This window comes from Ranitomeya variabilis, chromosome 4 (genome assembly GCF_051348905.1).
Source record: "Ranitomeya variabilis isolate aRanVar5 chromosome 4, aRanVar5.hap1, whole genome shotgun sequence".
In the NCBI taxonomy this organism is placed as follows: Eukaryota; Metazoa; Chordata; class Amphibia; order Anura; family Dendrobatidae; genus Ranitomeya; species Ranitomeya variabilis.
This window is the reverse complement of record NC_135235.1, coordinates 239,913,748-239,936,669: the sequence shown is the minus strand read 5'-3', so window position 1 is coordinate 239,936,669 and position 22,922 is coordinate 239,913,748. Positions and strand designations below refer to the sequence as shown.

At 52.2% G+C, this 22,922-nt stretch overlaps 1 protein-coding gene across 2 annotated transcripts in view; it reads left to right on the top strand.

The window, feature by feature from the left end:
* PLEKHM2 (pleckstrin homology and RUN domain containing M2) overlaps positions 1–19,440 on the top strand; it is a 59,598-nt gene extending 40,158 nt beyond the window's left edge. For both annotated transcript variants that reach the window (XM_077260432.1, XM_077260431.1), the window contains 12 exons: positions 4,013–4,678; positions 4,817–4,886; positions 14,568–14,658; positions 14,730–14,794; positions 14,877–14,965; positions 15,182–15,314; positions 15,534–15,724; positions 15,811–15,876; positions 15,954–16,113; positions 18,012–18,191; positions 18,521–18,637; positions 18,902–19,440. In XM_077260432.1, the coding sequence (XP_077116547.1) occupies positions 4,013–4,678; positions 4,817–4,886; positions 14,568–14,658; positions 14,730–14,794; positions 14,877–14,965; positions 15,182–15,314; positions 15,534–15,724; positions 15,811–15,876; positions 15,954–16,113; positions 18,012–18,191; positions 18,521–18,637; positions 18,902–19,036 (1,963 nt within the window). In that variant the 3' untranslated portion in view covers positions 19,037–19,440. The remainder of the gene's footprint in view (positions 1–4,012; positions 4,679–4,816; positions 4,887–14,567; positions 14,659–14,729; positions 14,795–14,876; positions 14,966–15,181; positions 15,315–15,533; positions 15,725–15,810; positions 15,877–15,953; positions 16,114–18,011; positions 18,192–18,520; positions 18,638–18,901) is intronic.
* The last annotated feature ends 3,482 nt before the right edge of the window (positions 19,441–22,922 follow it).

Sequence of the window (22,922 nt, the reverse complement as noted above, 5' to 3'; positions counted from 1 at the left end):
ACCTCCTGGTGAGATATGGGGACGCAATGTCTACTAATCCTAAGGAAGTACCTGTTAACACCTAGGTGCGACTTGCCTTCAGGACAAATGTTACATTATCACTAGTCACACATATAACCCTAGACCTAGGTCTCTACACGCATATAGATATATATATACACATATTTCACCACAGGGGGGGGATGATGATCTGTAGTATTATACAGAGGGATGATGACTATCTGTAGTATTATACAGGGGGGATGATGATCTGTAGTATTATACAGGGGGGATGATGAGCTGTAGTATTATACAGGGGGGATGACGATCTGTAGTATTATACAGGGGGGATGATGATCTGTAGTATTATACAGGGGGATGATGATGATCTGTAGTATTATACAGGGGGGCATGATGATCTGTAGTATTATACAGGGGGGATGATGATCTGTAGTATTATACAGGGGGAATGATGATCTGTAGTATACAGGGGAAAAGATGATCTGTAGTATACAGGGGGAATGATGATCTGTAGTATACAGGGGGGATGATGATCTGTAGTATTATACAGGGGGGATGATGATGATCTGTAGTATTGTACAGGGGGGATGATGACGATCTGTAGTATTATACAGGGGGATGATGATCTGTAGTATTATACAGGGGGATGATGACGATTTATAGTATTATACAGGGGGATGATGACGATCTGTAGTATTATACAGGGGGGATGATGACGATCTGTAGTATTATACAGGGGGATGATGACGATCTGTAGTATTATACAGGGGGAGATGATGATCTGTAGTATTATACAAGGGGGATGATGATCTGTAGTATTATACAGGGGGGATGATCTGTAGTATTATACAGGGGGAATGATGATCTGTAGCATTATACAGGGGGATAATGACGAGCTGTAGTATTATACAGGGGGAGATGATGATCTGTAGTATTATACAGGGGGGATGATGATGATCTGTAGTATTGTACAGGGGGGATGATGATGATCTGTAGCATTATACAGGGGGGATGATGATGATCTATAGGGTTACCTGATCTGCCTTCAAACATGCCACCATCACACCCATCCTCAAAAAAGCTAACCTTGACCCAACTGCTATGCCCAGCTATCGCCCCATATCGCTGCTCCCGTTTGCTTCAAAACTCCTTGAGCATCATGTCCATGCTCAACTTTCCTCCCACCTCTCATCTAACTCTCTCCTTGACAACCTCCAATCTGGCTTCCGCCCCCACCACTCCACCAAAACTGCCCTGACCAAAATTACTAATGACTTACTCACAGACAAAGCCAACAGACAGTTCTCCATCCTCCTCCTTCTCGACCTGTCCTCTGCTTTCGACACAGTCTACCACCTCCTACTGCTACAGATTCTTCCTTCCCTCTGCATCAAAGACCTCGCCCTGTCCTGGATCACCTCATACCTTTCCGACCGCACATTTAGCGTTTCCCACTCCCACACTACCTCCTCATCCCGCCCTCTCTCTATTGGTGTCCCTCAAGGCTCTGTCCTAGGGCCCCTACTTTTTTCCATCTATACCCTGGGCCTAGGACAACTTAAAGTCCCATGGCTTCCAGTACCACCTGTATGCAGACAACACTCAGATCTACCTCTCTGGCCCAGATGTCACCTCCCTGCTATCCAGAATCCAGGAGTGTCTATTAGCCATATCCTCCTTCTTCACATCTCGCTTCTTAAAACTCAATGTAGACAAAACCAAACTGATCATCTTTCCCCCATCTCGCGTATCCCCCTTACCTGATCTATTATGGTAAAAGGCATCACACTCTCTACCGCACCTGAAATCCGCTGCCTCGGAGTAACCCTTGACTCTGCCCTGTCCTTCAAACCGCACGTCCAAACTCTTGGCACCTCCTGTCGCCTCCAACTCAAAAATATTGCCAGAATGCATCCCTTCCTCAACCCACAATCTACCAAAACCCTTGTGCATGCCCTCATCATCTTCCGCCTCAATTACTGCAACACCCTCCTCTGTGGCCTCCCCGCTAACTCCTTTGCACCGCTCCAGTCTGTCCTCAACTCTGCTACTCGGCTAATCCATCTCTCTCCTCGCTACTCCCCTGTTTCTCCCCTCTGCAAATCCCTCCACTGGCTCCCAATTCTCCAATAAATCCAGTTCAAACTACTAACACTGATCTACAAAGCCATCCACAACCTGTCCCCTCCCTATATCTCTGAACTAATCTCCCAGTATCTTCCCTCACGTAATCTTAGACCTCCTACTCTCCTCCACACTTATTCGTTCCTCACACAACCGCCTCCAAGATTTCTCCCGAATATCCCCCATCCTCTGGAATTCGACGCCTCAACACATCCGCTTATCCACCACCCTCTGATCCTTCAGACGGAACCTGAAAACCCATCTCTTCAGGAAAGCCTACAGCCTGCAATAACCATTCTACCGCCTCACCACCACCCGAGCTGCCTCCTCACCACCACCCGAGCTGCCTCCTCACCACCACCCGAGCTGCCGCCTCACCACCACCAGAGCTGCCGCCTCACCAACCACCCGAGCTGCTGCCTCACCAACCTCCCGAGCTGCCGCCTCCCAAGCTGCCCCTCACCACCACCCAAGCTGCCGCACCCCTGACCTCCTGTCTCTTCCCCATTATCCCATAGAATGTAAGTGTGCAAGGACAGGGTCCTCGCCCCTCTGTACCAGTCTGTCATCGTAAATTTGTTTATTGTAAACAATATCTATAACCCTGTACGTAACCCCTTCTCATGTACAGCACCATGGAATTAATGGTGCTATATAAATAAATAATAATAATAATCTCTAGTATTATACAGGGGGGATGACAATCTGTAGTATTATGCAGGGGGGGATGATGATGATCAGTAGTATTATACGGGGGGGATGACGATCTGTAGTATTATACAGGGGGGGATGACGATCTGTAGTATTATGCAGGGGGGGGGATGATCTGTAGTTTTAAACGGGGATGATGATCTGTAGTGTTATACAGGGGGTATGATTGCAGTATTATGCAGGGGGGATGATGATGATCTGTAGTATTATACAGGGGGGGGATGATGATCTGTAGTATTATACAGGGCCTAGATGATGATCTGTAGTATTATACAGGGGGGATGATGATCTGTAGTATTATACAGGGGTGGGATAATGATCTGTAGTATACAGGGGGATGATGATTTGTGTATTATATACAGGGGGATGATGATCTGTAGTATACATGGGGGATGATGATCTGTAGTATTATACAGGGGGGGATGATGATCTGTAGTATTATACAGGGCCTAGATGATGATCTGTAGTATTATACAGGGTGGGATGATGATCTGTAGTATACAGGGGGATGATGATTTGTGTATTATATACAGGGGGATGAAGATGATCTGTAGTATACGGGGGGATGATGATCTATAGTATTATACAGGGGGGATGATGTTCTGTAGTATTATACAGGGGGGATGATGATCTGTAGTATTATACAGGGGTGGTATGATGATCTGTAGTATACAGGGGGATGATGATTTGTGTATTATATACAGGGGGATGATGATCTGTAGTATACAGGGGGGATTATGATCTGTAGTATTATACAGGGGGGGGGGGGATGATGACCTGTAGTATTATTCAGGGGGGATGATCCTTGTGGCTTTTTCCAGAAAGGATCTCTGTTCTATGTAATGCTGTGACCTTGCTGTGCACACAAGGACCTTCCTGCAATGACGAGCCATGAGGGGGTCCCCTCCTCTGATCTTAAAGGCGATGTCCACTACCGATGAACCAGGCTGCAGCGTAACTTACACCATATACTTGGCCTCTCCCCTCCCCATTGGCGTCGCCTCGGACTCTCACCCTGACTCTGACTCTCACCCCGCCATCTCTTCTACCTGAGTGCGGATTCGGCAGGTCGGAGCACAGTATGGCCCCTAACTGCTGGTTGGTCCACCTCAGTGTGGGTCTTACGGGTGGGTTTTTCATCCCCGTTGTTGTCTTGATCTTTTATGATCTGTTTCAGGATTGTAAGAAAGAAGAGAGGCGGAAAGCGTAAGAAAGCTCGCTCGGACGATGGCCCCCGGCCCCTCCTCAGCACCTCGGAGCCTGATGAGCTAGATAGCGAGCAGAACACTGGTGTATGTAATGGGGTCGCAGGAGACCAGGCGGGAGAGGTGGCCGAGCCTGTCCTGCGACTGCCCAAAATGCAGGACACATCCATGGAGCTGGTGGGGCAGCCACTGAGCGAGGTAATTGAGAAGTTGAACGGCCAACTGGACCCTCGCAATTGTGACCCTCACACGGAAACCACTGACCATTCCTTTCGGACCCGCTCCCCGGGAGAGACCCCCGGTGGCTTCCAGAGCCAAGACATTAGCCATGGCGCGCAGGACCCCAGAGATTTCTACTACTTTACCCCAGAGAGTCCAGACGCTGCTCCAGCAGGTGGTGGCGACAATGACCCTGCAGGCCAGAGCCAACCAGCACATGTTTCTGGTGGCCCTGAGGATGCTGGACCGGAAGAAGGAGCATGCGGAAGACCACCGGCTCCAGAGCTCCTAGATCTCAGCATGCCCCCCAACACAGGCTCTGCTGGGACTAGTAGTCCAGTGCTGAGCATCGCAGAAGACTCTGAAGTAGAGGAAGGTCAGGGGAGTCCTGCCGAGGCCCCTCACCCCTGTGACTTCAGGTGAGCGGCTCATGTCTGCACCGTCTGGTCAGGGAGATAACGCAAGGAAAGAGGGTGCTCTACTATTTGTGCAGAGGTTGTCTGTGAATGTTGGGAGTTGTAGTGCTTGGTTGTATATTAAAGTGTTTTTCTCCTCAGAGTGGATAATAACCTCCTCCTGCTACTGATGATCCATGTCTTCCGAGAGAACGAGGAGCAGCTGTTTAAGGTAAGGTGGCTGCTGGGGCCAGTGAGGTGTAGTGGCCGCATCATCTCGCCACTTTAGGGGGTGGTGTGGGCTGCAGCCTCCTGTCATTTTAGGGCGTGGAGATGGGCCGCAGCCTCCCGTCACTTTGGGGTGTGGGGTGGGCCGCAGCCTCCCGTCACTTTGGGGTGTGGGGTGGTCTGCAGCCTCCCGTCACTTTGGGGTGTGGGGTGGTCTGCAGCCTCCCGTCACTTTAGGGTGTGGGGTGGTCTGCAGCCTCCCGTCACTTCGGGGCGTGGGGTGGGTCGCAGCCTCCCGTTACTTCTGGGCATCGGGGGGCTGCAGCCTCTGGTCACTTCGTGACGTCTGGGGTCCGCAGCCTCTGGTCACTTTGGGGTGTGGGGGGGCCGCAGCCTCTCGTCACTTTAGGGCTTGGTGGAGCTGCAGCCTCTCATCACTTTAGGACCTCGGGGGGTCGCAGCCTCTCGTCAATTTGGGAAGTCGGGGGCCGCTACCTACCGTCGGGGCTTGGTGGAGCCGCAGCCTCTGGTCACTTTGGGGCATAGGGTGCGCACCCGCAACAGTACAGATGATCAACATCCCCCCTGTATAATGGTACAGATGATCATCATCCCCCTGTATAATACTACAGATCATCATCATCCCACCCCTATATAATAGTACTGAGTAGGCCTGCTCACAACACACTGGTTTCACATAACATCTGTATGCAGGGGGGAGAGAGGAGGGAGCAGAAAAGAAGAGCTTTCTATGGAGCTGAAGAGGGGGGTCAGAGAGCCCACGGCGTGTGTCTGCCTCCATGGTACCTTCTAAAAAATTACTCAGAACATGGCATTTTTACTTAAGTGACACCTCACCCTTTTGGATTGCGCTACGGAGGTAGAACCTCTCTGTACTCCTCCATGCTTACCTCGGCAGGTTCGCCCATCTGCATTGCCATGCTCGCTGCCCTTTTTGTGTTTCACGGTAAAGTCGTACTGATGGAGGGCAAGGCTCCAGCGTAGCAACCTTCCGTTGGTTCCACACATGGTGTGTAGCCAGCGCAGAGGGTTGTGGTCGGTCACCACAGTGAAGGTGCGACCGTGCAGGTAGGGCTGCAAACATTGCAGGGCACAGACCATGGCCAGGCACACCTTGATGGTGGAATAGGCCACTTCCCTCGGCAGAAGCTTCCGGCTCAGGTACAACACGGGGTGCTCTTGGTTCCCTGAGTCAACCTGGCTGAGCACAGCACCAAGGCCAAACTCGCTGGCGTCGGTCTGCACCAGGAAGGTTGACTACTGTCAACTGCTTTTAACACGGGAGAGTTGCACAGGGCTGTTTTCAAAGCCCGGAAGGCCCCCCTCACAGCTGTCTGTCCAGTCGACTGTTTGGGGTAGCTTCTTCCTGGTGAGGTCTGTCAAGGCTTTGCCAGGCCACTCTAGTCCTGTACAAAGTGCCTATAGTACCCTGCAGTGCCCAGGAAGGACATCACCTGCTTCTTGGTCTTGGGGGTGGGCCAGGACGCGATCGTGTCCACTTTCCCAGGCTCTGGCTTCATGGAGTTCCCGCCTACCCGGTGCCCCATGTAATGGACCTCTCTCATGCCCATCTGGCACTTTCCCGGCTTGATGGTCACACCTGCTTGGTGAATTCGCCTGAGCACCTCCTGTAGATGCTGGTTTTTATCCCAGGAGGAACTGAAGATGGCAATGACATCCAATTACGCCACCGTGTACTTCTCCAATCCCTGAAGCAGGTGGTTGACCATCCGCTGGAAAGTGGCTGGGGCATTCTTCATGTCGAAGGGCATGACCGTGGACTCGTACAGTCTGAAGGGGGTGATAAAGGCAGACTTCTCCTGCGCCGCAGGGCTCGGGAATCTGCCAGTAACCCCGACTCAGATCCATTATGGACAGATATTTTGCACCAGCTAACCGCTCAAGCAGTGTTGAGGGAGGATCTAAATTGATCCTTCACGATTAACTCCGTGATTTCCAAATTAATCTACAGGGCGTTGCTGGCAACTGAAAATGACTAGACAGAGACGTATGTCTCTGTTTGGGGGGATCGAGCAGATCTCTGGCCCCCGTTTTATTGTGTATCGCTTTTCATAATCATGGAAATTATACTTCAACCAATCAGCATAAGAACACGCTCACAGTTCTTAACCTATAAGAATGCAGGAAAAACTTAACCCATGAGGATACAGAAAAACCGGAAACTACATATATGGTCATGTCTTCTTGGCACAGAAAAACACATACTAACAGATGCCTCAGTCTTGTATAGCGATACACCCCCGAATCTATTATCTGGCTCGAGTCAGAAGACTCAAGGTCTTTATACCAATTATGAACCATAGCCTAGTTGAATAACAGGCTTGTGAACAACAAGATAAAGTTATTTCATGGCAGCTATAACCTTTTACCTAATTAAATAACAGAATTTATCTTGAAGCAACAAGAAAATGGAGTCGAAAAGCACAAAATGGAGAATCTTTCTTAATTTCTTCGTTCACAGCAGCTCCTCGATGCGTAGCATTGGGTGCGCGTCAGAGGCTGTGATGGCGTTGAGCCCCCTGTAGTCCACGCAGAACCGGGTGGTCTGATCCTTCTTTGGCACGAGGACTACAGGTGAGGCCCACGCACTTTTGGACCGTTGAATCACTCCCAGCTGTAACATCTCATCGATCGCCTGGCGCATAACCTGCTGCACCTCGTCGGAGATCCGATAGGGTGTTTGCTATAGTGGGGCATGATTCCCGATGTCCACCTCGTGGACCGCTAACTCAGTCCTTCCAGGTCGGTTGGAGAGCACGACCCGGAAGGGTTCCAGCGTGGTCCGCAACTGCGACAGCTTGGGTTAGGCTAACAAGACGCCTTCCTCCACATCCTCGATGGACCCACCGACCTTGGCTTGGGCCAGCATGTCCAGGAGTGGGGTCTTCTTTCCTGTCTTCGGACAGGTTCCAGACCGGTAGGACGTAGGCTTCACGTTCGTGATGAGCCTTCATCATATTGACGTGAAAGGCCTTTCGCTACCCCGAGCGTGGTCAAGCGTGACCACATAGGTGACTGGGTTGAGCTGTTGGTGGGCAACGTACGGGTCTTCTCAGGCTACCTGAAGCTTATCCTTTGGTACGGGGACCATCATCAACACCTTTTGACCCACGTGGTAGGTCCGCTCCCGGGCGTTCTGGTCGTACCAGTGCTTCTGATCAGCCTAAGCCTGCGTCATGTTGTCATGCACCAACTGCGTCAAGGTCTGCATCTTGTCATGGAAGTGCATGACATACTGCACTATGGACACTTCAGAAGGGTTCGGCTCCTCTTCCCAGGATACCCTTACCAACCCAAGGTGTCCCCGGACTTGTCTGCCTTACAGGAGCTCGAAGGGGGAGAACCCCGTCGAGGCCTGCAGAACCTCTCGGTATGCGAACAGCAGGTGTGGGAGGTACTGCTCCCAGTCGCATCCTTGGGTCTCAACCAGCATGCGTAGCATCTGTTTGAGGGTACCATTGAAGCGTTCACACAAGCCATTGGTCTGTGGGTGATACGCACTCGATACCAGACGCTTCACCTGCATTTTCTTACAGAGAGCCTCCATTAGGCGATTGGATCCCTTGATCGGTAAGAATCTCCCTGGGAAATCCTACCGGTGAAAAGATGGCCAACAGTGCATCAGCCACTTTATCTGCCCTAGTTGAGGACAGAGCCACTGCCTCTGGGTACCGGGTAGCATAGTCTACCACAGTGAGGATATTGCTTTCCGGAGCTGCTGGGGACGGCCAGCGGGTCACTATGTCCACCGCAATTCTCTGGAAAGGCTCCTCTATCACTGGCAAAGGGATCAAGGGAGCCTTAAGAGCAGGCCCCACCTTCCCCATTCTTTGACAGGTGATACAGGAGCTGCAGTAGTTTGACACATCTGTCCCCATCTTGGGCCATTAGAAGTGTTGAGACAGCCGGGCCTTAGTTTTGCTGATCCTCAAGTGTCCAGCGAGCGAGATCTCATGGGCAATCCGCAACAACTCACTCCGGAATTGGTGCGGGACGACCAGCGGTCTTTCCCTTAACCACTCCTTTTGGGATTGACCGGGTACTGTCTCCCGATACAACCTCCCTTGTTCTCAGAACACCCTCTCCTTATCAGTCACGGAGGTGGGCGTCTCGTCAAGTTGTCTCAAATTCTCCAGGCGAACATCTGAGTGCAGAGCAGCCTGTAACTCCTGGCTAGGGGCAGCCAGAAGCGACGTTAGGGTCCCTTCCCCATGGGGACACTCTGGGACCTGCTCTGGGTCCATCTCTGGTTCAGTCACGCCTGTGACTGAGGAGGGTCCATTAGGCAGAACATTATCTGCGTTCCAGGCACTCTGACTACGGGTGACAGCAGCTACGTAGGCTGTCTCCCCGGGGATTTCCACAGACCCATCAGCTGGCGCTGCAATGGGTTCTACCTCCCCATCCACCCCCACGTCCCAGGAGCAGTGCTACTTATGGGGCACTTTCCTTCCTCTGTGGCACTGGTCAGTTTCACGGCATCACCTTCCTCACGGTTCCCATGCATCTCCCCATTTCCCTGAGCACCATCGCTTGCCCCTGTTAGTGTTTCCTCAGCCATCCTACCCCACAGAGTGACATGGCTGAGCACTCCTGCACCTGTAGACACATTGTCATTAGGAGATAAATGGTTAGCAGGCAAACCATGCACATTTTACTTCATCAGTATTACACTCTGCATTTTCAGAAAAATGATTATCGGGTACATCATTAAACGGTAAAACATTGTCAGGTGACACATGCAATTTCCCATCGCTGTCATCATCATTCGATCGGGGAGGGGAGTCGGACATAATATGCAACCATCCGCCCCAAATCAGTCCCCAATAAAACATCAGTGGGCAAGATATCGGACAGCCCCACTTACTTCACTTCGCTCCCGGCACCCCAATCTATATACACCCGGGCCATTGGCAGGGGACAGCGGATGCCCCCAATCCCAGTGACAGTCAGGGTTTTCCCCGGAATAATCTTATCAGGGGCTGCCAGTTCGGGTCGGATGAGGGTTCGTTCAGCCCCAGTGTCCTTGAGGCCTTGAGCGACATGGTCCCCTACGGTGACGTGCTGCACGTTGTCACATACCCTCCCAACCGCCCCACCCACCAAGAGAACTGCTGCACTAGGCCCTGGGGCCTTGGCTGGGGGTTCTTCTGCTTCCCTGGACAGTTGGTTCTGATATGACCAGTCCGTTTGCAGGAAAAACACTGGCGAGGTTTGGTCGTAGGTCTGGTGCTGTTGGCAACGGGGACAGGGCCTCTGGTGTGTTGGCTGGCAGGGGCATTTGTGTTGGTTGCAAGCTTACCCCCTCTCCAGCTGGCGGTGACTGGCTTCCGGACTTCCGATTTACGGTTGGCCTCGTAGGCATAGGCAATCTGCGCTGTTTTCGTCACGTCTTAGGGCACTTTGTCAATCACGAACTGTCGCACCTCAGCTGGGCAAATATGAAAGAACTGGTCTTTGATCATCAGGTCTCCCAGCTGCTCAAAGGTAGTCACTGACAGTCCTTGGGTCCAGTGGTCAAAGTGGGTCCCGAGTCCATGCATCACATCGCTATAACTGTCGTGTGGGCCACGTTGGAGGTTCCGGAACTTTCTACGGTAAACCTCCGGTGTAAGCTGGTACTTCTTTATCAGGGCCTGCTTGATGGCCTTATAGTCACCATCTTGCTCTTAAGGGAGAGCAGCAAACGCCTCCAGAGCTTTGCCTTTGAGCCCTGGGGTTAGATATCGGGCCCATTCGACATCAGGCAGCCGATACTGTCTGCAGGCTTTCTCAAAGGCCCTCAGAAAAGTGTCCAAGTCCCCGTCCTTTTCCATCGCGGGAAAGTGCTCTGGCTGGGTTTAGGGAACGGAGCGTTGCTGGACTCACTGCTCCACGTGGTAGATGGTACGGCTCTCAGTTGGGCCAGCCGCAGTTCATGGTTTCTGTGAGCCTCTCGCTCAGCTCTCTCTGCCTCCCGCTCGGCTTGGGCCTCCTACTAGTATTGCTGGATCAGCCTCAGACGTCCATCACTGTCATCGGCGGGGAGTTGTTGCAAGGCCGCCTGCAGGTGGGGGTCCAATCCGCCCTGGTTGAATGTAGGGCCGGCATTCAGTGGTTGGCCCTCGGCAGCAGCACCACCTGCGGTTGTACTGGCTTCTGCGTCCCCTGCACTCTGAGAACCGGCTTGGTCTGCTTCAAATTGCACCAGTTCCGTGACCATTTGGACCTTGGTTTTGCCATGGGGGTCCAGGCCGTGGTACATGCATACTCCAACAAGAGTGTCCTTTTTCTGCTGGGTGTACCAGGCTTCTCCTTTTGCGGTCATCATGGCTGAATAAAAGATATGACAGAAAAACAAAGAGAAGCATAGGGGGTAATCGAAAGTACACACGGTATCGTCTCAGAACTAGTTAACACTGAGCTCTTTCTCCAAAACTTTTTTGCGCAGAGTCCTCACAAGAACTGTGCAAGTTTTTAGTGACAGGAATGATTGGTCAATCCAGATCACTAATGCTCTATTATCCCACCGCTCTGCCACCAATATGTCACGAATCACAGAAAGGTTATTTTTATCATCCCCACTGCTCGCACTAATATGTCATGAACCGGGGTTGTTTGGTTGCCCCAGTTCTTTTCTGAAGGGGATTTATCTATATCCCACTTCCCAGTTCCGGTTTGGAATTTTGCAGCTCTCTGGCGCCCCCCTTACCCTCAGGTCAGACAGGGTACTGCGCCTAGCATAATTAGTCGCCAGAAAGGCTGCCTTACTTTGTACTGGCTAATGGGCACACTGCAGCGAGGGCGATATAACTACTCCCACTCAGGCAGGAACAATAACTATCGACGCCATCCGTCACTGCCAGGTTTCCCAAAGGAGCAGGACGAACCCGCTGCCACCAGCTCCGATTTCTTAATAACGGGACCGGAGCCAACCCAGATTAGTAGAGTAATTCACTTCAGAGGACGTGACCGTACGTTATAGAGCAAGGAAAACAAAGCTAGTAATTTTATATATTTTACTCCAAAAGATAGGCAGTGTTTACAGAAGTATAAAAAGATATTATAAAATTAGATGATTTATGTATATACAGACGATTACAAATAAAAAGGTATTAAAGTTGAAACAAAACACAGTTCTCTCATATAATTTCAGATCATGGCAAACCATGTGGCTGGGGGAGGGTCGAACATCAAAATGCATCGGAGCAGCTTGCAGAGCTGCTGTTAGCTCTTTTCCTGGGCAAAGACTAGTGAAAAAGGAGCTCTCACGGTCTTATACCCCCTGGTCGTGAGTGGGCAGAGTTATGGAATGCACTCCTATCTCAGAGGGACTCAGAGTTATGAAACATTCATATTACCCCGTAGCTCCAGGATGCAACCACGTATAGCGACGACCAAATTACCATTGATCTTGTTTTGTGACTAGCATTCTATTAAGACCAAACAGGACCTGGCTATGCCATGTGGGTAAGCAGTAATTCGTTTCTCGGATACCCAGGGTACAGGAAATAGGAACACTCACTGGGTGATGGCCCGGCCGATGCAGAGCCCAAAAATGTATTTGTCCTGCGGCCCCATCGGCCATGTGCTTTTTGCAGGCAGCTGAGTAGACCTGCTCACAGCACACTGGTTTCACATTACAGCTTGTGATGAGGGAACAGCCGCCATCTTGGACGGGCATACTAACAGAGATTGGCGCGGCTCCATTTTGTCTCCTGGTCACAGGTCTGCAGAGAGGAGTGCTCCTGGCCCCCATCTTTTCTAATGAATAAGGTTCCTTTTAGTATGGTAATGGGCTGAGCACAGTGTAACAGGCAGATGGCATTTCAAAGCCTGAGTGAGGAAGCCACACCAGCAGGGGACATAGAGGTGCCTGAGGGGCTTAATTAAAGCACGCATGTCAAGTGGCCACAGGATACACATCTATTATGGCCGTCCAGTCGAACCGTCTCCAACATGGAATCGTGAATTATGGACGCATCGTCCGAGGTACCAGGTCATAAAAAAAAAATCCCCCTCGCCCTAAAGAAATTGCGCATCTGACAGTGCGACTCCCGGGTCTGTGGGAGTTCTGAAACCTGAGATATAGAGATCAGCCTCCCACAGGGAGACAAAGTACGCGTGCGCCGGAGCCGCGGCGTAAAGACCCGAAGAGGACGTCATGGAATGAAGATGGGAGGCGCCGGAGAGGACCGGAGACACCCATTTGACCAGACCGCACCGGGACCGCCCCTGGGTGAGTATAATCTAACGTCTTTTTCTCCCCTTTCAGGTAACATCGGGGGCTTATCTACAGCATTACAGAATGCTGTAGATAAGCCCCTGATGCCGGTGAGCTTACCTCACCAGCCATTTTGGGGGTGACAGGTTCCCTTTAAAATCAATGTGTCTCTGCAGTTGTCATTGATTTTTTGCAGACCGTGTGTCCGTGTGCAAAACACGGAGACATGTCTGTGTTCGTGGGAGCGCACGGATCACACGGACCCATTAAAGTCAGTGGGTCCGTGTAAAACACGTACCGCACACGGATGCTGTCCGTGTGCAGTCCGTGTGCCGTGCAGGAGACAGCGCTACTGTAAGCGCTGTCCCCCCAGCGTGGTGCTGAAGCCGGAATTCATTTCTTCTTCCCAGCAGCGTTGGCTGGAAAGAAGGAATGAAAAATCTTTTTTTTTTATTATTATTATTATTTTTGTCTTTAAAATAAAGATCCTTGTCCCCACCTCCTGTGTGCCCGCCCGCTGTAAATAAAATACTCACCCGGTTCCCTCTATGCTTCCTCTCAGCGCCGCAGCTCTTCCTGTATGAGCGGTCACATGGTGCCGCTCATTACAGTGATGAATATTCGGCTCCACCTCCCATAGGTGTGGAGCCGCATATTCAAAACTGAAATAAGCGGTACCACGTGACCACTCATACAGGAAGAAGCTGCGGCGCTGAGAGGAAGCATCGAGGGAGCCGGTTGAGTATTTTATTTACAGCGGGCGGGCGCACAGGGGGTGGTGACAAGGATCTTTATTTTAAAGACAAAAATAATAAAAAAACAAAACGATTTTTCATTCCTTCTTTCCAGCGTACGCTGCTGGGAAGAAGGAATGAATTCTGGCTTCAGCACCAGATGCAGGGGACAGCGCTTATCTCTAGCGCTGTCTCCTGCACGGTCCGTGTGGTACCCAGTCGGCACACGGCTGCCGCACGTGTGCCACGTGAGCACACGGACACGGATAACTCCGGTACCGGAATTATCTGGATGTGTGGGACAGGCCTTAGAAAAGGTTGGGGCCAGGAGCACTCGTCTCTGCAGACCTGTGACCAGGAGACAAAATGGAGTCACGCCAATCTCTGTTAGTATGCCCGTCCAAGATGGCGGCTGTTCCCTCATCACACAGCTGTATGCAGGGAGGAGGGAGCAGAAAAGAAGAGCTCTCTATGCAGCTGAAGAGGGGGTCAGAGAGCCCACAGCGTGTCTGCCACCATGGTACCTTCTAAAAAAATTACTCAGAACATGGCATTTTTACATTATCGTGACATGGGGCCGCAGCCTCTCGTCACTTTGCGGCGGGGGGGAGCCGCAGCCTCTCATCACTTTGCGGCGGCGGGGGGCCGCAGTCTCTTGTCACTTGGGGCCACAGCCTCCCGTCATTCCTTCTGTCCTTTTCTCCAGATGTTCCGGATGAGTACAGGACACATGGAGGGCGACGTCCAGCTGATCTACGTGCTGCTGACTGACTGTTACATCTACCTGCTGAGGAAAGGTTAGGCTCAGCACCCCGTTGTGTAGCCCCTCAGGGATCCCTTCAGTCATTGACCTGCCTCTCGCCCTCAGGTGCTGCAGATAAGCCGTACATGGTGGAAGATGCGGTGTCGTACAATGAGCTGGACTATGTGTCGGTGGGTGAGCGACGGAGCGTGGCGCTGGCCCGGCTGGTGTCTATTCTCTGCGTCTCATTGGCTGTCGCCCCCGTTTTTTCAGGTCGGCCTTGATCAGCAGGCGGTGACCCTCGTGTGCACAAACAGACGGCGGCAGTTCCTGGTAGACACGGCGGACCTGTCACTGACCGAGTGAGTAAATCTTAGGATGGGGTCTCCATCCTGTGTCGCCATGTGACGGCTGGGGTCCGGGCTTTGTATATTTTCATGCACTCGCACCCCCCATTCTGTGGTCAGGACTTTGGGGGAAATGTAACCCCCGATGTACCAGCCCGTCCCCTATGATCAGGCTTGTGCATTTCTGAATTTCGAAGGGCCAGTTTAGCAGCATTTGCTTTTTCTCTGTAGGATCTTCATATCTGCGTTGAAGTCAGCCATGATAAATGGGTGTCGGGAGCCCCCGTACCCTGGGGTCCTGACCGATGCCACCATGGAGAGACTCGCACTGGCAAAGTTTGTGTCACAAGAGTCCAAAATAGAGGTAATCGTCCTCTCAGGACCCCACAATGCGGAGAGGAGGTCGGCCGTCATGGCTCCAGGTCATCTGTGTGATTTATGGGCTAATTAAAGGGCCAGCGTCACTAATTCTAGCACCTCGGTGTGTGAGGACGAGTTCTCCGTGGACCTTCTAGCTCCATGCCTTCCACAGTCTCTAGAGCTCTGCTTGCTGTCAGTGACTGAGTCTTGTGTGTCCTTTCAGGCTTCGGATGTGGTGATGCTCTACTATGGCCTTGTGCACTGGGAGGATCCCGTCGATGAAGCTATGGGACCTTGTGTTCCCACGTCTTCATCCAGAGACCAGGCCGTGTCCAAGGAAGGCGTCCTCCATTACAAGGCGAGCACGTCCTACCTGGGCAGGGAGACCTGGAAGACATGTTACGTGGTGCTCAGGTGAGGGGTCAGGGCGTGCCGGAGGGCGGGTTTTGCTGTGCGTCCTCCATCTTTTCCCCGGCTGACCTATGACCCTTGCCTTTCAGTAATGGAATCTTATACCAGTACCCAGACCGGACAGACGTCATCCCCCTGCTGTCCATCAATCTGGGGTAAGTCTCAGCTGCTGCACTCTTCTTATGTTGTCCTTGGCTTTTATGATGATAACTAAGAAATCTGCACTCTGTAGAGGCGAGCAGTGCGGAGGATGCCGAAGGGCCAACACCACCGAGAGAGCCCACTCGTTCCAGGTGATCCTTGCCGATCAGCCATCCTTGGAACTGAGTGCGGCCAACGAAGAGGAAATGGCGGAGTGGATGTTACACCTGTGCCAAGCTGTGTCTAAGGGGGTGAGTCTAAGGGGGCTACAGCCTACCCTGTAGATTACCTGTGATCACCAGAGAAAACCAAAGAATCTACACTGTACGCGAGAGCTGCACTCACTATTCTGCTGGTGCAGTCACTGTGTACATACATTACTGATCCTGAGTTACATCCTGTATTATACTCCAGAGCTGCACTCACTATTCTGCTGGTGCAGTCACTGTGTATATACATTATGTCACGGATCCCTCTCCTTGCTGTCACTAATTCGTCACGTACCCGCTCTCAGCACGTGATTTGGGGTTGCGCCTGCAAGGGATAATCTATCTCCCCACTCTCAGTCCAGCATTCGACCTCTGTCCTATGATGTAATGGGAGTACAAATCACACACCGACCCAGGCCACACACCCGCTCATGCGCGCTGCCACCACTCATCGAACACACGGGCGATGAGTCCCCGAAATATTAATACTAATAATGTCTACCACTCATAAGGGTCACACACCTTAGGCTATGGATTCGTTAGAACATTCAAGGTTCAACTTGTTAAAGTTTTATACGTTAATACAAAAAGGTTCAGTGCTTACAGTAAGAAAAAGGTATAAAAATATGATAATAAAGACATGCAACTTACGCATAACAGTATAAAATAAACAGGAGAAAACTTACTGAAGTCACCTAACTTTTTAGTCTGCTTTCTGCTCCCTGAGGGGGGGGGGTGAATGGAGTTGGTGGAACACATCAGCGTCTCAGGCTGCCCTCACATGTGAACACGATTGTAGGTATACAGGTCTAATTTATAGCTTTGGTCTGGAGGTTAGATTTCTAGACCAGCCCCTCAGGTTAATATCATAATTGCTTGTTTTTGATTGGACCACGGCCGCGCCCCCCAATGCATATATTATTTTCTCTTGAGATCCTTGGTGTAAAAATTCTCAGAGATATTATCAGGCGGTAATTGATATCTCTCTTCCATGAGCTAGGTGGTGTCAAGTGTTACCTTTCTTCTTGGTCCTAGCTAGACCCCCTGGTGAGATTTGGAGACTGAAGTCTGCTTGTCTCAGGAAAATACATATTAAAGGGAACCTGTCACCCCAAAATCGAAGGTGAGCTAAGCCCACCGGCATCAGGGGCTTATCTACAGCATTCTGTAATGCATTCTGTAATGCTGTAGATAAGCCCCCGATGTATTCTGAAAGTTGAGAAAAAGAGGTTAGATTATTCTCACCAAGGGGCGAACCCGGTTCTGTACGGGTCCGATGGGTGTCGTGGTCCGGTCCGGGGCCTCCCATCTTCTTACGATGACGTTCTCTTCTTGTCTTCAGGCTGCGGCTCCAGCTCAGGCGTATTTTGTCTGCCCTGTTGAGGGCAGAGCAAAGTACTGCAGTGCGCAGGCGCCGGGCCTCTCTGACCTTTCCCGGCGCCTGCGCATTGCAGTGCACTCACTGTGTACATACATTACATTACTGATCCGGAGTTATCTCCTGTATTATACCCCAGAGCTGCACTCACTATTCTGCTGGTGCAGTCACTGTGTACGTACATTACATTACTGATCCTGAGTTACATCCTGTATTATACTCCAGAGCTGCAATGACTATTCTGCTGGTGCAGTCACTGTGTACATACATTACATTACTGATCCTGAGTTACATCCTGTATTATACTCCAGAGCTGCACTCACTATTCTGCTGGTGCAGTCACTGTGTACGTACATTACATTACTGATCCTGAGTTACATCCTGTATTATACTCCAGAGCTGCAATGACTATTCTGCTGGTGCAGTCACTGTGTACATACATTATATTACTGATCCTGAGTTACATCCTGTATTATACCCCAGAGCTGCGCTCACTATTCTGCTGGTGTAGATACAGGGGTGCACTTAGTTTCCTGGCTCATGTGACACTTCCTGTCCTCAGGTGACCCCTCAGGGCGATGTGCCGTCCCCGTGCCTCCCATGCTGCTTGGTGCAGACAGTAGACAAGCTCATCACCTGCCACCAGGACTGTCAGACCAGTTTCTTCCGAGCACTCGGCGTCACTGAGTTAATGGACTTGTGTTGTGTAAGCATCGTGGACGGGAAGGAGTACTGTGTACTGGTGAGTGTTCGTTACAGTGTGACCCCACGGGAGGAGCAACTGCAGCTTTCTAGCTCCGTCACAATTTTCAGATCTCTTTGCTGTCGGTGAACGAGAAGCTTTTATTTTACATCCATGAGCTGGAAATCTGTGCAGACGTTGATAGTGCTCACAGCTGAGGACTCGTCACAAGGTATCTGTGCAGGAAAGTCTGGTATATATTACCTTACACTGGCACATTGTGACAAGCTGTCAGCTGTGAGAACCGCTGCTTGTGTCCTGTGGATGTTCATGACTGAGCGGTTACAGAGCGCTTTGTTGCAGTGTGTCAGCGCTGTTGTTTCCTGCAGGAGTTCACACAGGAGCGGAGTCGCTGCCCACCTCCCTGGGTGCTGTACTTCAGCGGCCGCCCGGAGCTCGATCGTTTCCTCTCCTCTGTGAGGGCAGCGTGGAAATCCATCTACCAGGTGGGTGTCGCTGGCCGCGTGGTGGTTCGCCCCTAACGTGCTCTGCGCCCTTGGTCCCCCCCTGCTCTCTGCACCCCAGCCCCCCCCCCGGGTCCCCCCTCCTGCGCTCTGCACCCCGGGTGCACTCTGCGCTGCACCCCAGGCCCCCTTCCCTGCACTCTGCGCCCCAGGCCCCCTTCCCTGCACTCTGCGCCCCGGGTCCCACCCTCCCCCTGTGCTCTGCGCCCACATGGCCCCAGTCTGATGACGCGCTCTTCATTTCAGGTGGACCTTCCCCATAACCTGATCCCGGAGCCGGCGGTGAAGAAGTGTGAGGACGCGCTGTCCTTGATCCACAGCAGCTGGCAGCGCAGTGACAGCCTGTGCCGCGGCCGCGCCTCCCGGGATCCTTGGTGCTGATAACTGTGCCGCTCTCCGTGTATCTATGTACATATAGGACCATGTATAGGTGGCTGGCGCCGCGCTTCCGCCCACAGGACGGCGACTCAGCCTCCGGGCATATTAACCCTACCATTGCTGCTACTAACCCATCTGCCTGGCACCGTATGTACCCTCTGCTCAGTGTATCGGAGGGCGGTGCGGCTTGGATGTGCCGGTCCTGCCGTGGTAATGGTGGAAGGTGCGGACCCGCCACACCATGGGCATCGCCCTGGACACTGTGGAAGGTTATGGTTGTGCCCTAACACATTGCTGCTTTTAGATTTTACAGATTTTTATTAATGGCGTCACTCCCATCTCTGAGTTGAGTGGGGGGCGGTGACGTTCGTGGGCTGGGGGGCAGCGCTGCTCTCGTTCAGGGGCTGGGTGTGGGGGGCGCCGCTGTCATTCAGGGGCTGGTGGGGGGCGGCGCTTTTGTTCAGGGGCTGGTGGGGGGCGCCGCTCTCGTTCAGGGGGCTGCTGGGGGGCGCCGCTCTCGTTCAGGGGGCTGCTGGGGGGCGCCGCTCTCGTTCAGGGGGCTGCTGGGGGGCGCCGCTCTCGTTCAGGGGGCTGGTGGGGGCGCCGCTCTCTTTCAGGGGCTGGTGGGGTGCTCCGCTCTCGTTCAGGGGCTGGGGGCCTGACTTCCATATTGTGCCTTCTCTCTTCGGGACCAATTTCCTCATGTCCCGCAGAAACTACAGGACAATCTGCTGTTCCCAAATCCTGTCCTGGTGTCATGCGCTGGTGGGCTGTTACTCTGTGTCAGTGCAGATAAAAAGCTTATGTCTGCAGTTAGGCCTCTTTCACATTAGCGTCGTGCACTGCACGTCGCTATGCGTCGTTCTGTAGAAAAAACACATCCTGCAAAATTGCTTGCAGGATGCGTTTTTCTCCATAGACGTGAATTAGCGACGCATTGCCACACGTTGCAACCGTTGTGCGACGGTTGCGTCGTGTTGCTTCGGACCGTCGGAACAAAAAACGTTACATGTAATGTTTTATTGTGCGTTGTGTGCAGCATTTCCGACCGTGCATGCGCGGCTGGAACTCCGCCCCCTCCTCCCCGAAGCTCAGAATGGGGCAGCGGATGCGTGGAAAAACAGCATCCGCTGCCCCCGTTGTGCGGCGCTTCCACACTATGCGTCGGTGCGCTGCAACGTCGCATAGCGATGTGCAGTGCACGACGCTAGTGTGAAAGTAGCCTTAGAGGATTTTCTGCACTGGATACAATTGTAACGACCCCTCCGCTCCGAGGAGTGTGGGACCAGGACCTACGTCTGCGTGTGACCAGTGATTGGTTTTATTTGTTGACAGCAAGTAGAAATCTTACGTGATAGAGACAGAAGTCAGATAATGACAGGAGGATAAAGCTGATATGTACAGCAGAAGCCTGCGCTGCCCACGGTCAGTGAATACCCCGGTCTGTAGTTTCCCCAGGCTCTTGGGCCGGTCTGTCGGGGGAGGGCGGTCAGTGAATACCCCGGTCTGTAGTTTCCCCAGGCTCCCGGGCCGGTCTGTCGGGGGAGGGCGTAGAGTGAATACCCCTGTCTGTATTTTCCCCAGGCTCCCGGGCCGGTCTGCCGGGTTGGTCGGTCAGTGAATACCCCGGTCTGTAGTTTTCCCAGGCTCTCGGGCCGGTCAGTCGGTGGGTGGGTTCCCTGGCTGCTCCGGCACCCCGGGGAGTTTCCTGTTGTTATACCGCCGTACAATCGTATTGCAGCCTTAGGCCGGCGTCACACTGGCGTTTTAAACGGCCGAGTGCAATGCGATAAAAAAATCACATTGCACTCGGACCAATGTTAGGCTATGGGGCAGCTCCCACCAGCCGACTTTTTGTCGGCCGTTTTCCTCGGTCCGAGACAATCGCAGTATGCTGCGATTGTCTCGGACCGAGGAAAGCTCTCAGCTCACTCGCACCCATATAAGCCTATGGGTGCGAGTGAGACAGTGCACACCACTCGGATATCATCCGAGTGCTGTGCGTTATAAGGGGACCCCAGCAATGGAGGAGATGGAGAAATTAATTTCTCCGCCTCCTCCGCAGCTGTGCTCCGATCCTCCCTGTGCGAGAGAATCGGAGCACAGACGCATGACACTCGGCCCCTGCTCTGCTGCGAGCAGGGGCCGAGTGTCATTAGCATATCGCATCCGATGATCTCGCATCGGATGCAATACGCCAGTGTGACGCCGGCCTTAGTCTGGGCCCGGCTTCTCCGCTGTGGGGCTGTTGCGCAGACGTGGCGGCTCTGTGCAGCCTCCGTGGATTTCCCTTCCTCAGCATTACTTGCATGGTGTCTTGTCTGCATGAATCTGGGTCGTCCTCTGCACCTTTATTTAACCCTTTGCACTAAAAGATGGCGGCTCAGACAAGTGGGTGGAGATTTTTAATAATATTAGGATGGTCGCTGGGGGAAGGGCTATGCCTGGCGACATCGTCCTGATCTGTGCGCTCCCCGCGTCCCAGTATTACTGGTTTTATCTCCAGGGAAGCGGATTTTGTTTTCTTTCCTGCTTTGCACATTTATGGCCTCAGTCCTGCAGTTACGGACCCCAGAGCCCTGTGATGTCCACTCGGTGACAGCTCCGGATGCTGGTGGCCTGTGACACTGTGTATTTATTCCGCATCCTCCGACCCTCGCTTGTCTCTGGATTGTCACCACCCATCTTACGATCCCGCTGCTCCACTCCGGGACCTCGGTATGGCGAAGTGTTGGCACCTGCAGGGTGAAGACTGGGCAGCTGCTTGTGTCACACTCACAGCTCTGCTTCATTCTGCCGTTATGTCTCCACCCGTGTCTGTAGATAACACTAAACCATCACAGCGGTGGCCATGTGTAAATAAACTGCTCCAATACTTCTACACCGCGCCTCCGTCATGTCTGTACAGCCACCAACTGAACACAAGACCAAAGACGTACATTCCCCCACTCGGTATAATGTCCCCACGGTACATTCCTCCACACACCGTTTGATGTCCCCACAGTACATTCCCCCCACACACAGTATGATGTCCCCACAGTACATTCCTCACACACAGTATGATGTCCACACAGTACATTCCCCCCACACAGTATGATGTTCCCACAGTACATTCCCCCACACACAGTATGATGTCCCCACAGTACATTCCTCACACACAGTATGATGTCCACACAGTACATTCCCCCACACAGTATGGTGTCCCCACAGTACATTCCCCCACACAGTATGATGTCCCCACGGTACATTCTCACACACAGTATGATGTCCACACAATATATTCTCACACACAGTATGATGTCCACACAGTACATTCTCACACACAGTATGATGTCCCCACAGTACATTCCCCCACACAGTATGATGTCCCCACGGTACATTCTCACACACAGTATGATGTCCACACAGTATATTCTCACACACAGTATGATGTCCACACAGTACATTCTCACACACAGTATGATGTCCACACAGTACATTTTCCCCCCCACACAGTATGATGTCTCCACAGTACATTCCCCCCACACACAATATGATGTCCCCACAGTACATTCCCCACTCGGTATAATGTCCCCATGGTACATTCCTCACACACAGTATGATGTCCACACAGTACATTCCACCACACACAGTATGATGTCCCCACAGTACATTCCCTCACACACAGTATGGTGTCTCCACAGTACATTCCCCCACACAGTATAATGTCCCCACGGTACATTCCTCACACACAGTATGATGTCCCCACAGTACATTCCCCCCCTCAAACAGTATGATGTCCCCACAGTACATTCCCCCACACACAGTATGATTTCCCCACAGTACATTCCCACACACACATTATGATGTCCCCACAGTACATTCCCCCACACACAGTATGATATCCCCA